We start from the raw sequence: 12,363 nt of genomic DNA, 5'->3' as shown, positions 1-12,363 counted from the left end.
CGTCCCCAAGGGGAGGGGAGCCATCAGATACCAACTGTCTCAAGTTCCCGTTTACTTCCTCTTGCGCTCCATGGCATCCATCTTGTCCTCCAACACCTGGACGTAGTTGCTGACGCGCTGGACGGCTGCCTGGAGTGCCTGTGGCGCGACTGGGGTTAGCTTTGTGGACGCGGAGTGGGATTTTGTAGACGGGCAGGACGGGGAGGGTGTAGGAAGGGCGTAATGCTGAAGTGAACAAGGCCACCACGTCCGAGAGCAGTCCACTTTGAAATGCAAATGGATTGCCTGGCGAAAAAGATGCGGAAAACGTGAGGGTGTGGGGCGAGGAAGCTCAAGGACAGCCGGGGAGAAAACGTGGATCAAAAGCAACAACGCACATAAATATCCTCTGTCAGGAGCTCGTTCGAGGTCTTGTATTCTTGGAGTAGATACGAGTAGACGCCGGCGCCGGCGAGGGAGCTACCGAGGAAGAAGCCGAAAAGACTGCAGCGCCCTTGCGTTAGCTGGTATCCTTCGTTTTGGCTCTTCGCGGGACTGCAAGACAACAGCCATCGTCGGTGTGGTGGCCTCCGAAGGACTTCACGAGACCCAATTGACGACCGGGAGGAGGCATCTGGGGGAGGGAGTTTGGGTAACGTACCCTCCGCGGAACGCGCCGACGGGTTTCCGGGCCGGGAGAGGAGCGGCGACGGCGTCGCGCAGAGGCGAGGAGGTCTGGAAGGAGCGGGCGGCGCGGAGAGGGAGGCCAGAGGCGCGGGGGATGGCGCGGACGGCGATGCGGGAGGCCATCTTGTGTTTCGATCGGGGGGGTAGCTGCTCGGGCGGCCGGAGGGGAGAAATATTCGCTGGGTATGGAGTTGAATGCAACCGACCGAGAGAAGTAGTGGTGTTCGTTACGCAGCTTGTTATGAAAGGGGGAAACAGCGGCCTTTCTTGTTGTTGTGTGGTGGTGGTGATGGTGGACTGGTGGTGATGGGATGGGACGGACGGAGTTGGCGTTGACCAAGTTCGGTGCTCGGGCAAAGGTAATTTGGGGAGAGCTCGTCCAGGGCAGCAGTCCAGTGGAGGTCCCTCCTCACCCGTTCGTTACGTCGTTTCTTGCGGCGTCGCCACGGCGTGCATTACCTCAGGTACCGCCCTCCGTCAGCGCCAGCGGGATTAGCCGGGAAGCCATTGACGGGCTCCCATTGGCCAGAAACTCGCAGCTAGGCGGCCTAGGTACCTAGCAATGTGGGTGCTGGGGATATCTGGGGTCACTGAAGGCCAAGGGGGCTCGGGAATGCGGCTATCAAGAATTGCCGGCACGCGGCTTCTGGGGGGGGGGGGGGGGTGACGATGTAACTGATATGTGAGCTTTCTGGTCAAGAGTGCTTTACAGCAGAATTCACAAGAGTATTTCATACTGGAAATTATTCAGATTCGACCTTGAGTTACCAACCTACAGTAAGGTGCTAACAAGTCTAGTAGGGAGACAGAACCACCAAGGCCCCGACTTACATCATCCCTCTGAGAGCTTTGCCATGGCTGACGCAGGTCAGTAACCAGCCCAACCCGATTGGTCCAAAACCGCCCATTCAACGTCGCCCTCTCTGATTCGCCAGAAGGGAAAAGTTCCCAGCTGAGAGAAGGTCTCGACCGGAGAAACACCCCGAACGCAGTCTTCTTCCCTTTTACAACAAACCCTCACTCTCTTCCCCTTTCCAAAAATGAACAACTTTGGAGTCTACGAGCTCGCCAACACAAAGGTGACCTCCGCCCCGGGATGGGCCTATGTCCCCGACACGGGTGTCAACCCGGCCACCGCAGCGCTCCAGCCCGCGAACCGCAAGCGCGCCGCCCGCAACAAGGCGAATCCCTCCGCCTCGGACCTCACTGTGCGCCAGGAGGCCAAGATCCGCAAGGAGCTCGAGCAGCTCGACCGTGACGGCGGCCGCGACGCCTCAATCCCCATCCCGGCCAAGGGGTCTAGGGGTGAGTGTGCGCCCCTTTCCGTGCCACTGAAAATGTCGTCGCATGGGCAACGGACTGACGCAAACACACATCAGGCCAGAACAAGAGCACCCCCAACATCCGCAAGATCCTCCAGTCCCAAAAGACGTTCCACAACCACGTTGACGACTACCTCGCCCAGCTCTCCCACGCCGAGCACACTCCGACGCCGCACCCCAATCAGCACACCCCACGGCCCGCCAACAAGCCGCCGCACCCGAATCAGCATACTAAACGCAACGCCGCAAAGCGCTCCAAAACGTCGACCCCCCGGCCCGCGCCGCCAACCCCCGCCGAGCCCTCGGACGTCGAGATGACCCCGGCGCCCCCTGCCGCCGGCGCCGGCGGAGGAGACAACACGCCCGCGGCGGCGAGCGGGGAGGACCCAACAGGCCCCGTGCTGGCCCCCTACAAAGGCCACGTCCCCGCGCCGCACCCGGGCGACGACGACCCGCTCCTCGCGTCGCGCGTGCCCGACATGCCGACGGACGAGGAGCTGCGCTGGCTGCTGTCGCGCCCGATGCTGAGCTTCTGGGACGCGCGCGCCGAGCCGGGCGACGAGGACGCCGCGCGGTACCCCGTCCGGACGTTCTGCGAGGTGTGCGGGTACTGGGGCCGCGTCCGGTGCATGAAGTGCGGGACGAGGGTGTGCGCGCTCGACTGCCTCGAGACGCACCGCGAGGAGTGTTTCACGCGGTACGGTATGTAAAATAAAATAAAAAGGGGGGGTGGGTCTACTGGCTTTGGAAGTCGTAGGGCGAGAGCGGGTGGGCGTGGGATTTATTGACACTTGGAGAGTTTGTGCGGAGAGGACATGCACATTGAAAGGCGTTTTATGATACCCCAATGATATTTATGTTATAGACGGGAGAAAGGGGTTCGGTTTGGAAGGCCAAGGAGGCCCTTCCGCTTTCTAAATTCGTGATACAGATTTCCACAGAGGATGTCTGTACAGCTGCGGCATGCCCCATGCATACCTGGTAGTATATACAATGTCTGGGGGAGGGGAAGAGATTCGACCTCTGTGAAAACGACCGATCCCGAACCTAGCCCAAAAATACCCACGCATCTAAACCTGGCGCAGATATACGCCAAAAAGGTATCTTCCTTAGTCACGGAAACCTCTTTCGGAGAAGAAAATAGTACACAAGAAAACACTCTCATCACACTAACAAAGTGTCCCGCAGCCCCAAAACCACCACCATCGAAGCGCAAGGGGCGGGGAGGGGGGCTTTCTCCCTTAGACCATACCGTCCCCTGGTCACAGCTCAGCGCCGCTCTGCGCGCTCTGCGCGTTCTCAAGCGTAAACTCAACGTCCCCGGCCGTCGCGCCGCCGGCGCATACGGCGCGGACGCTGCCGGTCGGGCACTTGTCGCGGGCGGCGCGGACGCACTGCTCCCACCGGGCCTTGGCGATGGTGAGGGACGCGCCCGCGACGGTGGGCCGGAGGGTGAAGCGCGCGGAGCCGGCCTGTCCCACGGTGGTGGCAGGGCCGCCCCGGCACGCGGCGACGTCGCCCGAGATGCCGCCGCAGATGGCCAGCTCGGCGGCGTTCTGGTCGTGGAAGACGATGTGGCTGTGCGTGCGTGTGCGTGTTAGCGATGGAGAGCAACGGGAGAGGGTTCATGAGGAGAATGGATGTCTGTGTGTGTGTGTGTTTGTGTGTGTGTGTGTGTGTGTGTGTTTGTAAACGGGTGGTTAGGACATACGCGTTGCGGTCGATACAGGTCGCCTCCAGCATGGCGGCCGGGTTCACGGGCTCCTGGCTGCGCATACTGAGGACCTCGAAGTGCTGCTGGGGGACGGTGAAGCGGGGCCACTTGTGATTCCGGCCGGCCGGGGCCGCGAGGGCCGTGGTGGCGGCGAGGAGGACGAGGAAGGTCTGGACGAGCATTGTGAACATGTTTTTTTTTTGGTTTTCTGCCGGTTTGGGTGTTTTTTGGTCTCGTGTGTTTCGTGCGTGTGTAAGTCGGACTCAGGTTCTCGGCTGGTGAGTTCCGTTGTCGAAATTCGCTTTGGGAAATCGTCCAGATATACAAATCAATCGAGAATCGAGGTATGCCAAGGGAGAGAGAGGGAGAATGGTTCAAAAAGGTAAAATCGTGAGGTTGGGGAGAGCGCGTTATCGTGTAAGAACGGCGAGTCCTCTCGGGAGAAAGAATGGAACAGATCACAGATCGTCAAGGGGTTGGAGAAGAGAAAGAAGGCGACAGAAGGTCAAGAGCTCGACTTGTCTAAGTATTTTTTCTGTTTTGAGAAAGAACGTGGAAAGAAACAATCAACTAATCAAAGCTGAAAAAGAGAGAGGGAGAGAGATAAGAGGGAGAAAGTTGAGACCCAGAACTCGGAAGCTCTCATAGTGGAGGACGGGGACAAGCCACTAAGTAGTTTCACAGACGTCGTCTTCTACTGAATCCTTCCCGCGCGCACAACTTGGGCTGAGTAGACCAAACACCCAGGCCGTCCACCAAACCCCCCCGGCTCTCAACCTCAACCCCAGTCCCCAGTTCCAAGCTCAAAAGCCGGCTTCCCCATGTCGCAATGAGGGTGGGTGGGGACTTTTCCTTCTCAAGGGATGGAGTCTCGCCATAACATCAACGTCTGTCGCGTTGCAACTTGGTGCGCGCCGTCCACTTTTTCCCTTTTCCTTTTTTTTCTTCTCCCCTTCCCTTCCCAGGTTTCTGAAGTAGCTGCTTCCGGCCCAGTCAAGGCCCCAGGCCCAAGGCTCAGGAGGGGACGGGATTCGAATGAACCGCGCGGGGATCACGGCGACGTCCTTGCCGCAGCGAAGAAGAAGAAGAAAATCCGATTGATTGGAGCCCCGGCGCCAGGGTGATGAGCGTGTTGCCATGTGGCTTGGGCGGGCAGCTTCACGTCCAGCCCACATTTCCTAGTGGTGTATACTAGGCGGAAGAGGGGGACCGACTGCAGGCCCCTCTGTTCGTTATCGCGGTCATTCCTCATCGACCTCTTTTACACTACTACCGTTGGGTGTTCGCGATATGTGAAGATTGGTTGGAGTGCTGCTGCCCAGAAGGATGGCTGTGATCACTGATCCTAGGGGGGCCAGGCGTCTGTCTCTGTTAGGCCCTGCCAGGCCCTGCCAGGCTCCCCGGGGGGGCAAGGGGCGTGGCCGTTCCCGCTCTCGGATCGCCGGTTGTGACTCTTCGGGGGCACTGCTGGGGCGCACGAGGTTCGATACATCATCATCCAGGGCGCCAGGTTTGCCAGGGGTTGCAGCACGACACGGCGATAGCACCACCACCACCACCACCACCAGAAGCGGCGCGGAGATGGCGATGGACGCAGCCAAGAGGCTGATCGAACGCTGCGTGCAGGGCCAGGTGGTAGTCGACGCCCTCGCGAGTCTGGGCCAAGGGGGCCCGCATGTCAGAGGACGTTCACGCGCGGAAGCGACGAGAAAAAGACCAGCCGGGGGGCAGCGGCTCAGAGCAGAGGATGATGGGTGGGCGGATGGATGAATTGGGTAGGTAGGAACAAGTTTCGGTGATCCCTTGGCACTGGTCCAATCGACTCGGCGGCCGTCGTCCGGAGTCGCAAGGTGAAACTGGGCCAGCCAGCCGGCCCAGCGCCACCGCGTGTGTGTGTGTGCACCTATACCACTTACACAGGTACACCTACCTTCTGTAGGTAGGTAGTTACTGTACTACTGGTGCGCCGTGCTGTTTCGGGGGCCCCTTTCGTTGGGTGATGGCACACCTTACGCCGCTGGCCTCGGGCATCGGTTCAGATGATACCGTGCCATTTTAAGCCTTCTGAAACTTGAAGAGTGGGGAGGGAAGGGGGGCAGGTTCTCCACCCCGGTATTCCCGTGTCTCCACCCGGCGGCGGATACCACCTACCGCAGTCGTGCTGCTGCTCCGGCCGCCTGCCGACTGCCGCCTGCTTCTTTTGGGCTTCCTGGACGACGTGGCCTCTCTTCCTCTGTTTGCTCGGTTCGACCAAGATATTGTGCGATGCAGGCACCGGGCTCTCGATTGCCGAGTGCGGGAGTTTCAACATGTTGACATTTGGCTGTTTCTCCTCCCCACCTCCCCTTCTTTGTGCTCCTTGAACCACAGGGAGCACAGCCTATCCCTTTTATTTGTTTACTGCCGAGGGTTCTCTCAGTATCTACAACCTTATGATTAACCACTGCCGGTTAATAGAATGCGCTGCGGGGTACAAAAGATTCCCGAGAATGGCCACGGAGTGCAATCCATCTCTGACCCCCCGCCGAACCAACCCCAGCTTGGCTCTCTTATGCTGATCTGTCGTCTGTGTTTATTCGACAACCTGGTATCCGCAAAAAGGACTTGATTGCCAGTCAGGGAAGTGTTTGCTCCGGCTTGCAATTCTCCCATTTGGCGGTCGATTGCTCATGAGCCCATGACACAACCACCTACCGGGGGGGGGGGGGGGGGGGGGGGGGGCTCGTTGAACGGCAAAAGGGCAGGCGAGTCCGCACGCTGGCCGCTGTCCCGAATCAACGGATGGCCCCGGTGGCCCCGTCGGTCGGCTTTTGCCTTGCCAGGCCTGCCCGCCTCCATGTTTCGTCTTCATTGCTCCCCCTCCCTCCCTCCCTGCCTCCCTGCCTCCCTGCCTCCCTGCCTCCCTGCCTCCCTGCCTCCCTGCCATGTTTGCCGTCCGTTTACAGATACACTAGACGAACCCGCCCGCAAAACTTTACTCGACGAGTTGGCGTGCAAACCTAAATGGACCGTAGTCATTCTGGTAAGTTGGTCGTGTAAGGGTATTGCCATTCGCACCAAAAAGTCTAAAGGGGATTTTGTTTCTCAAAAATAACAGGAAACCGATTGCTCACACGGGGTTGAATGCCCGGAGCCCGCCCCGCCGAGAATGAGCTCGACGACCCATTCGTTTCCTTGGTTAGTCTGCAGGGCATGGATAGTATCTCGATATTAAAGGCGCCCATTGCCTCACAGCTCGTGATCCCCTTCTTCCTAACCCGCCCCCCTGATCTCAAGGATTTCGCGCAATCTTCCAAAGTCCCCACAACCGAGGAGCACAACGCGCCGTACAATACATAGTAGGTAGCACGATACTCATTGTCCTCCGCCAGTCCCGCCCTGTGCAATTTGCCATTCGCCATTTGTCATGAGAGTCTCGTCCCACCAGAATTCCTTGTGTCACCTCTGACCTTGCTTTTTGCTCTGCCCGCACACTCCGCAAACTCCAAAGTCGCCCGGGTTGAGGTACTCGCTGCCTTGACACGCGGTGCTCCGACATCGCCAGGCGTTCGGCACGCTTGCCGGGTCCAGCACATGCGAGCACATGGTGCAAGTTATCGACAGGACCGGGTTGGCAAAGGAACAAATTCCACATACCTCAGCAGACCCCGGTGCCCTTGTTGTCGACGTTGTGACCGGCTGTGTCGCCCCATCCTTACCAGACGGGGATGTCGCGCTGTTCGGCGAGATCAGACGGTAAGATGAAGGTAGCCGGTGCGCATCTTCTGCCTCTCTCTTGATTGTGGGAATTGCATTGGCGGTATTTAGAATTGGCTCCTCGCCATCGGCATCACCTTCCTCCTTCTTGATCTTGACTCGGGGCTGTACGACCTGCCTTGGTGCGTGAGAGGTCGGTTCCTCAGCCTGTCTCGATCGATCCAGTGACGCAGTCACCTCAGCGGAGTCGTCTTCGCGCTTGAAATTAAGATGTGTCTGCCGCCATTGCTGTACCGAATTGCGCAGCTCTTGAAGCTCGTTCTGGGCATCCTGATCGTCCGGATTCTCGTCTTCGCAAACCTTGATCATCCCACGGCCTTTGCCATCAGTAATTGGCTTTCCATCAATGTCGATCGCATCTTCGTTCTTGACGTCCGCCGGGTCGTCTTCGTATTCGCTTTCGCCGCTGTCGTCCTCGTCCTTTACCTCGAATTTGATTTCATCTTCGGGCTCCTCCTTGACCTTGTCGAACCGTGCCAGCGCCGCCGCCGCCCGCAACTCACGCCCTCGAGCGCTGCCAGCCACACGAGGTTTTGCCTGCGTGCGCTTGCCGCCCTCCAGCTTGACTTTTGTCTCCTCATCCGCGCCAAGCGTAACGCCGTTGGCACCAAACTTCTTGAGAATTCGACGCTCCTTTTGCTCCTTGTAGGACAGCTTGGGCTTAATCTTACGTTTGCGGCCGCGAGATCGATATGTACCGCCGCAGAGATGCTCTGGAAGCGGCTCTCCGGGCAGCGTGACGTTGTTCTGGAACTGTCCCGTCCCTAGTTGAGCTCCGCGGCCCCAGATCCCTTCGCCGGAGTACCCTCGCTGCCACAGCCCTCGCATCAAATCGGCGTACTGGTTCCTCACGGCCCAGAAGGCTCTGGAATGGTTCATTTGCTTACAGTGCGCCAGTCTTCTCCGGTCAGCGTGAAAGCCTCCTCCGAGGTCACCAGCGCATACTCACTCGTGCATCATGACCATTTGAACGTACTCGAACGGCAGCCACCGCCCCGATCGCGACTTGAGCACTAGCTGTATGATTTCACCAGCGTTGAAGTTTCTGCCGACGAATTCCTGATTCGGCTCGTACTCCTCGAGAGACATCACCGACAGGTGGTGCTCTTTCATGATCGGCACTGAACTTGGTCAGCTGGGCTCCATGGTTGGCGTGTGACCAAATGGCTCACAGCATTGTGCTGCTATCCTTTCAAGAAAATCCTGGGCCGTCTTCTCATCTCGGCCTTTCAAAGGCTTGATGAAGATGATCCGGTCGTTCGGATGCGAGCGTTTCGCATTGAGCCGCTGAATGCCGATCGGCATGATGAGCCTGAGATGCAAAACGACAGGACGGTTTTTTGAGACTGGCCCGCACGGATTTTTTTTTTTTTGGAATTTGGCGAGATTTCCGTTGACCTTTTCTGGAAGGTGTCTCTTTCGCGACCTGGCAGAAAGAAGAGCTGTTTCGGAGCCTGGAGCGTGTCGAGGGGCAAAACGACGGAGCGGGATGACGCGCAGTCACGTGCCCCACTTCAAAGGTTTTTGATTGAGGTTTCTGTTGGTGAGGCAGCTGCGTCTTCACGGCCGGCTGCCTAACTGCAACTATATTTGCACTTTGTATTTATCCAATTTCTGGCCCAAGCCAGACCAGATGTGGGGATTTATGTACTCGGTATGTTCGCCACTCTCTCAATAAACACCTTGTTATGCATCTTAGCGTCTTCTCGCTCCACCAGCGGCACTAGCATCGCCTCTTTCCGCGAGCGACACAACCTCCGTGATGCCGGCAGCCTCTTGCTCCTCTTCCAATGCCGTGATCTCCTCCCTGCAATCCCACCACTTCTCCTCGCTGAGCTCGAAAGCCTTGGCCTTGATCTCCTTAATGGCCATCGTCTCCGGCTGGATGTTCTTCCAGCGAAGGTTGGTCATGAGGATCTCCTGCCACTCGTTCGTGGTGCGTACGAAGAAGTCGCGTCTGGACTCGAAGGGCTGCACTATTGTCAGCATGGTCATGGTCCGTAAACACACGATCGAGACTCACTCTTGGGTGCGGAAGACCGTCGTCCACAGTCGCCTCCGCCTCTGTGTCATCGTCCTCAGTGACGCTCGTGGACACAGTCGAAGCTGAAGCCGCGGTCGTCTCAGAGCCGGCAACGGAATCCTCGTCACCTTGCTTCTTCTTACGCTTACTCGGCGTGTTATAGAACTGCTTCCTGTCTTCCTCCTCCATTTCGACATCTTCCTCGTCGTCTTCTTCTTCATCATCTTCATCTTCATCATCATCGTCGTCATCATCCTCGTCTTCGGATTCCTGCAGCATTGTAAGCGATTTGAAAACATATTCAGTGCCACTCTGACTTACGACCCAGTCTTCAACGGGCCTGTTGAAAATCTCCTTGCAGCCATCCATTTTGCCGAGATCAACCGCGTAGAGGTCATCGAATGTGAACTCGCGGTCCTTCGCCTCAAACGTGCCGCCGTAGATGTACAAAACATCGTCTTGCACGGCCAACTGCGCGTTGAATCGTTGGTGCGGCAGCTCCATCGTCATCGGCATGTCCCTCAGGGGCTTTGCATCCTCTTGGGGCTCCTCCTCCTTCTTCTCCAGCTCCATATCGTCGGCATCCTCCAAGGATTTGCCCGTTTCCAGAGCAGCCAACTGGCGGAGGAGCTCATCCTCACGATCTTGGGCTCGCGCACGACGACCACCGCGCTGTTCAGCCGGGTTGGCTTTCTTCTGCTGTCGAGCTTTGCGGAGGACCAACGGGAAGAAGCGGTTCCGTTCAATGTTCCACGCGAAAAGCTCCCTGAAGAACTCGCTGTCCATGCCTTCCTCGCTGTCTTCCACGTCGTGCACACCTCCGAACAAGATGCCACGTCCCTTGTGCCAGGCCATGGTAGCACCCGCACGCTTAGGGCTGGGGGCGTTGGCAGGTTTCTTGCGTCTCTCCCAGCGAACGACGGGGGGTGCGTTGGGAGGTGATCCGTCGGCTGGCAGAGACATCCTGAGGAAGAAACAGTCATCGTGCACCATCGGCTTCAAGATGTTCCTTGATCCTTGAGCCGAGCCCCTGGCCTGCTTGTTGGCCGCCACGGTGGCTTTGACTCTAGAGTAGCCTCCATACAAGACGGTGCCTTGCTCGTGAGGAAGGAAAGTGAAGGAAGATCGGGCGTCGGGTTTGAGTTGCGCCGGAGGCAGCGTCGGGCTGTACCACGAAAAGTTCTGGGTATCAAAGATCCACAAGTCGGCCAGATACTTGGTCTGGTTCGAAGTGTCTTGGAAGCCACCAAACAAGATGATGTACTGTTTCCAGTAGGTCATGCGATGGCCACTCCTTGCCGGGGGCGTCTTGCCCTTGCACTCGATCTTCGTCCACTCCCTCGTGGCGGGCTCCAGCCGCCAAAAGTCCGAGTAATGATGGAATGTTCCCTGCTTTGGAGACGAGAACTCCCCACCAAAAAGATACACGTGGTTTGGGTTCGACGCCCTCGTCCACGCATGTCCAGAACGCGGCAACGGGGCGTTTGGCGATGTCACGCACCTCCACTCATCTCGGTCGATGTAGTAGATGTGCAGGTCGTTGAAGAAATGTGCCAATGCGCCGTTGAAGTACTCGCCACCAAACAGTAGCAGGTTGTTGCGGTCACAGGGCGAGGCCATGATGGTGGAAGCGGAGCGGGCCTTGGGCGGTCCCTCGCACACAGTCTCAGTGACTTTGAGGAACTGTTCCTGCTGCTTCCTGTACTCTTCGAGCACCTGCTCGAGGTCGACGTCCTCGGCATCGCTGCCCTCGAGCTTCGCAGTTTTGGTCTTGGCCTTCTTCTCACCCTTGCTGGCCTGCTTCTGCTTCTTTGCAGCCTACTCCATGGCTAGTTAGGAATATGGCGGTGGTGGAATAGGCGGCAATGGTGGACGTACTAGCTTGGCCGCCTTCTCGTCATTCTTCCCCTTCTTAGCCTTTGCCATGTTGGGATCTTTGGACCAGAGTATCGATCGCAATGTGCTGGCGGATCAGGATAAGTGTTGACTTGGAATTTGTGACGTCGGCGGGGTGAGGGGGATGATGGTGGGGTTGGTTCATCGCATTAGAAAATTTGAGTCGAACGATGAGGGGCAATTCGCATTGGTGAAAAGACAGTTTCAATTCCCCGCATTGACTGTGTAGCTCTACGGTAACATCGCCCATGAGTACAGTGCGCAGCAACTAGAGCGAGTTTTGCAACGCCATTGCACTTGTACGCCAAGAGATGAAAACAGTAACTCATAGAGTCTGGGTTCATCATGAGAGTCTCCTCGCAGCGTTAACTAGCTCCAGAAGTAGGGCGTGTTCTGTCCTTTGGTGTCAAGGTCATGCACGGGTTGGCGGCTCGGTTGGTTTTGATGTCGCGTGCGTCCCTTGCCGCTCGAGCGATCCCTCGACAGTAGAGGTTGCTTGGCATAGGCCGGATGCTGGCTGGCAAAACGCCTGATCATGACGGCCCCGAACATCTTCAGTGCTCGTATGTCTCTGTCTACGGTACAAAATCCTGGCCTGAGGTCACTGCTTGCTAGGTAGTGTTCAGGATAACGGAGAAGCTCTGGCCATACTAGCCACGGCAGGACTTTCAGGGAAGTGGAAGCGGATGCCCTTGTTCTAAATTCTGAATCATGCTCTAGGCGCCTAGCTAGGTAGGTCTCAGACCAACAGCTCAACGACGCTACTTCCGAGACAGCTTGCGTCCGGATCGCCCTTGGAAATAGCGCAAGAGCCGAGTTTTATTCGTGCATGCATGGTACTTCGATGCTGTTGGGAATTTCGAGCTTGCAGTGGAAAACGAATCAGGTTGACGCTGATAGCATTGATGTTAACCGACTTCTGATAGGTAGCTCTCAGGAGCCGGAGCAAGTATACCAATCAGTCAATCACATGCAAATTGGAAGCT

The 12,363-nt window shown here is 57.5% G+C and overlaps 5 protein-coding genes across 5 annotated transcripts; 1 reads left to right on the top strand and 4 right to left on the bottom strand.

Moving 5' to 3' along the window:
• Nucleotides 1-51: 51 nt before the first annotated feature.
• Nucleotides 52-789, bottom strand: CDEST_03084 (uncharacterized protein; the record flags this gene model as incomplete). The annotated part of the gene is made up of 3 exons (XM_062919243.1): nt 52-138; nt 378-483; nt 641-789. 3 exons carry the CDS (start codon nt 787-789, stop codon nt 52-54), a joined length of 342 nt encoding a protein of 113 aa, XP_062775294.1.
• A 746-nt stretch (nt 790-1,535) lies between these two features.
• On the top strand, nt 1,536-2,698 carry CDEST_03083 (Putative Zinc finger, HIT-type; the record flags this gene model as incomplete). The annotated part of the gene is made up of 2 exons (XM_062919242.1): nt 1,536-1,971; nt 2,046-2,698. Exons 1-2 carry the CDS (start codon nt 1,707-1,709, stop codon nt 2,696-2,698), a joined length of 918 nt encoding a protein of 305 aa, XP_062775293.1. The 5' UTR covers nt 1,536-1,706.
• A 54-nt stretch (nt 2,699-2,752) lies between these two features.
• Nucleotides 2,753-4,356, bottom strand: CDEST_03082 (uncharacterized protein). The gene is made up of 2 exons (XM_062919241.1): nt 3,700-4,356; nt 2,753-3,566 (listed from the first exon to the last, which is right to left on the bottom strand). The coding sequence occupies exons 1-2, from the start codon at nt 3,891-3,893 to the stop codon at nt 3,251-3,253; spliced, it is 510 nt and encodes a 169-aa protein (XP_062775292.1). The 5' UTR covers nt 3,894-4,356; the 3' UTR covers nt 2,753-3,250.
• A 2,285-nt stretch (nt 4,357-6,641) lies between these two features.
• CDEST_03081 (Putative WLM domain-containing protein) lies at nt 6,642-8,965 on the bottom strand. The gene is made up of 3 exons (XM_062919240.1): nt 8,631-8,965; nt 8,408-8,579; nt 6,642-8,356 (listed from the first exon to the last, which is right to left on the bottom strand). The coding sequence occupies exons 1-3, from the start codon at nt 8,761-8,763 to the stop codon at nt 7,141-7,143; spliced, it is 1,521 nt and encodes a 506-aa protein (XP_062775291.1). The 5' UTR covers nt 8,764-8,965; the 3' UTR covers nt 6,642-7,140.
• A 2-nt stretch (nt 8,966-8,967) lies between these two features.
• CDEST_03080 (Putative kelch-type beta propeller) lies at nt 8,968-11,585 on the bottom strand. Its single transcript, XM_062919239.1, has 4 exons — nt 11,360-11,585; nt 9,803-11,299; nt 9,482-9,751; nt 8,968-9,429 (listed from the first exon to the last, which is right to left on the bottom strand). The coding sequence occupies exons 1-4, from the start codon at nt 11,405-11,407 to the stop codon at nt 9,154-9,156; spliced, it is 2,091 nt and encodes a 696-aa protein (XP_062775290.1). The 5' UTR covers nt 11,408-11,585; the 3' UTR covers nt 8,968-9,153.
• Nucleotides 11,586-12,363: the final 778 nt, after the last annotated feature.

The sequence above is a fragment of the Colletotrichum destructivum genome, chromosome 2, assembly GCF_034447905.1.
Source record: "Colletotrichum destructivum chromosome 2, complete sequence".
NCBI classification, from domain to species: Eukaryota; Fungi; Ascomycota; class Sordariomycetes; order Glomerellales; family Glomerellaceae; genus Colletotrichum; species Colletotrichum destructivum.
This window is presented reverse-complemented; position numbering and strand designations above follow the sequence as displayed.

Coding starts and splice junctions, on each gene's coding strand:
- CDEST_03081 (XM_062919240.1), bottom strand. CDS start 8,763: ATGCCGATCGGCATTCAGCGGCTCAATGCGAAACGCTCGCATCCGAAC. Junction 8,580..8,630: donor AAGGATAGCAGCACAATGCT/GTGAGCCATTTG, acceptor GACCAAGTTCAG/TGCCGATCATGAAAGAGCAC. Junction 8,357..8,407: donor CAAATGGTCATGATGCACGA/GTGAGTATGCGC, acceptor TGACCGGAGAAG/ACTGGCGCACTGTAAGCAAA.
- CDEST_03082 (XM_062919241.1), bottom strand. CDS start 3,893: ATGTTCACAATGCTCGTCCAGACCTTCCTCGTCCTCCTCGCCGCCACC. Junction 3,567..3,699: donor ACCTGTATCGACCGCAACGC/GTATGTCCTAAC, acceptor ACGCACGCACAG/CCACATCGTCTTCCACGACC.
- CDEST_03080 (XM_062919239.1), bottom strand. CDS start 11,407: ATGGCAAAGGCTAAGAAGGGGAAGAATGACGAGAAGGCGGCCAAGCTA. Junction 11,300..11,359: donor ACGAGAAGGCGGCCAAGCTA/GTACGTCCACCA, acceptor GCCATGGAGTAG/GCTGCAAAGAAGCAGAAGCA. Junction 9,430..9,481: donor ACGGTCTTCCGCACCCAAGA/GTGAGTCTCGAT, acceptor ACAATAGTGCAG/CCCTTCGAGTCCAGACGCGA.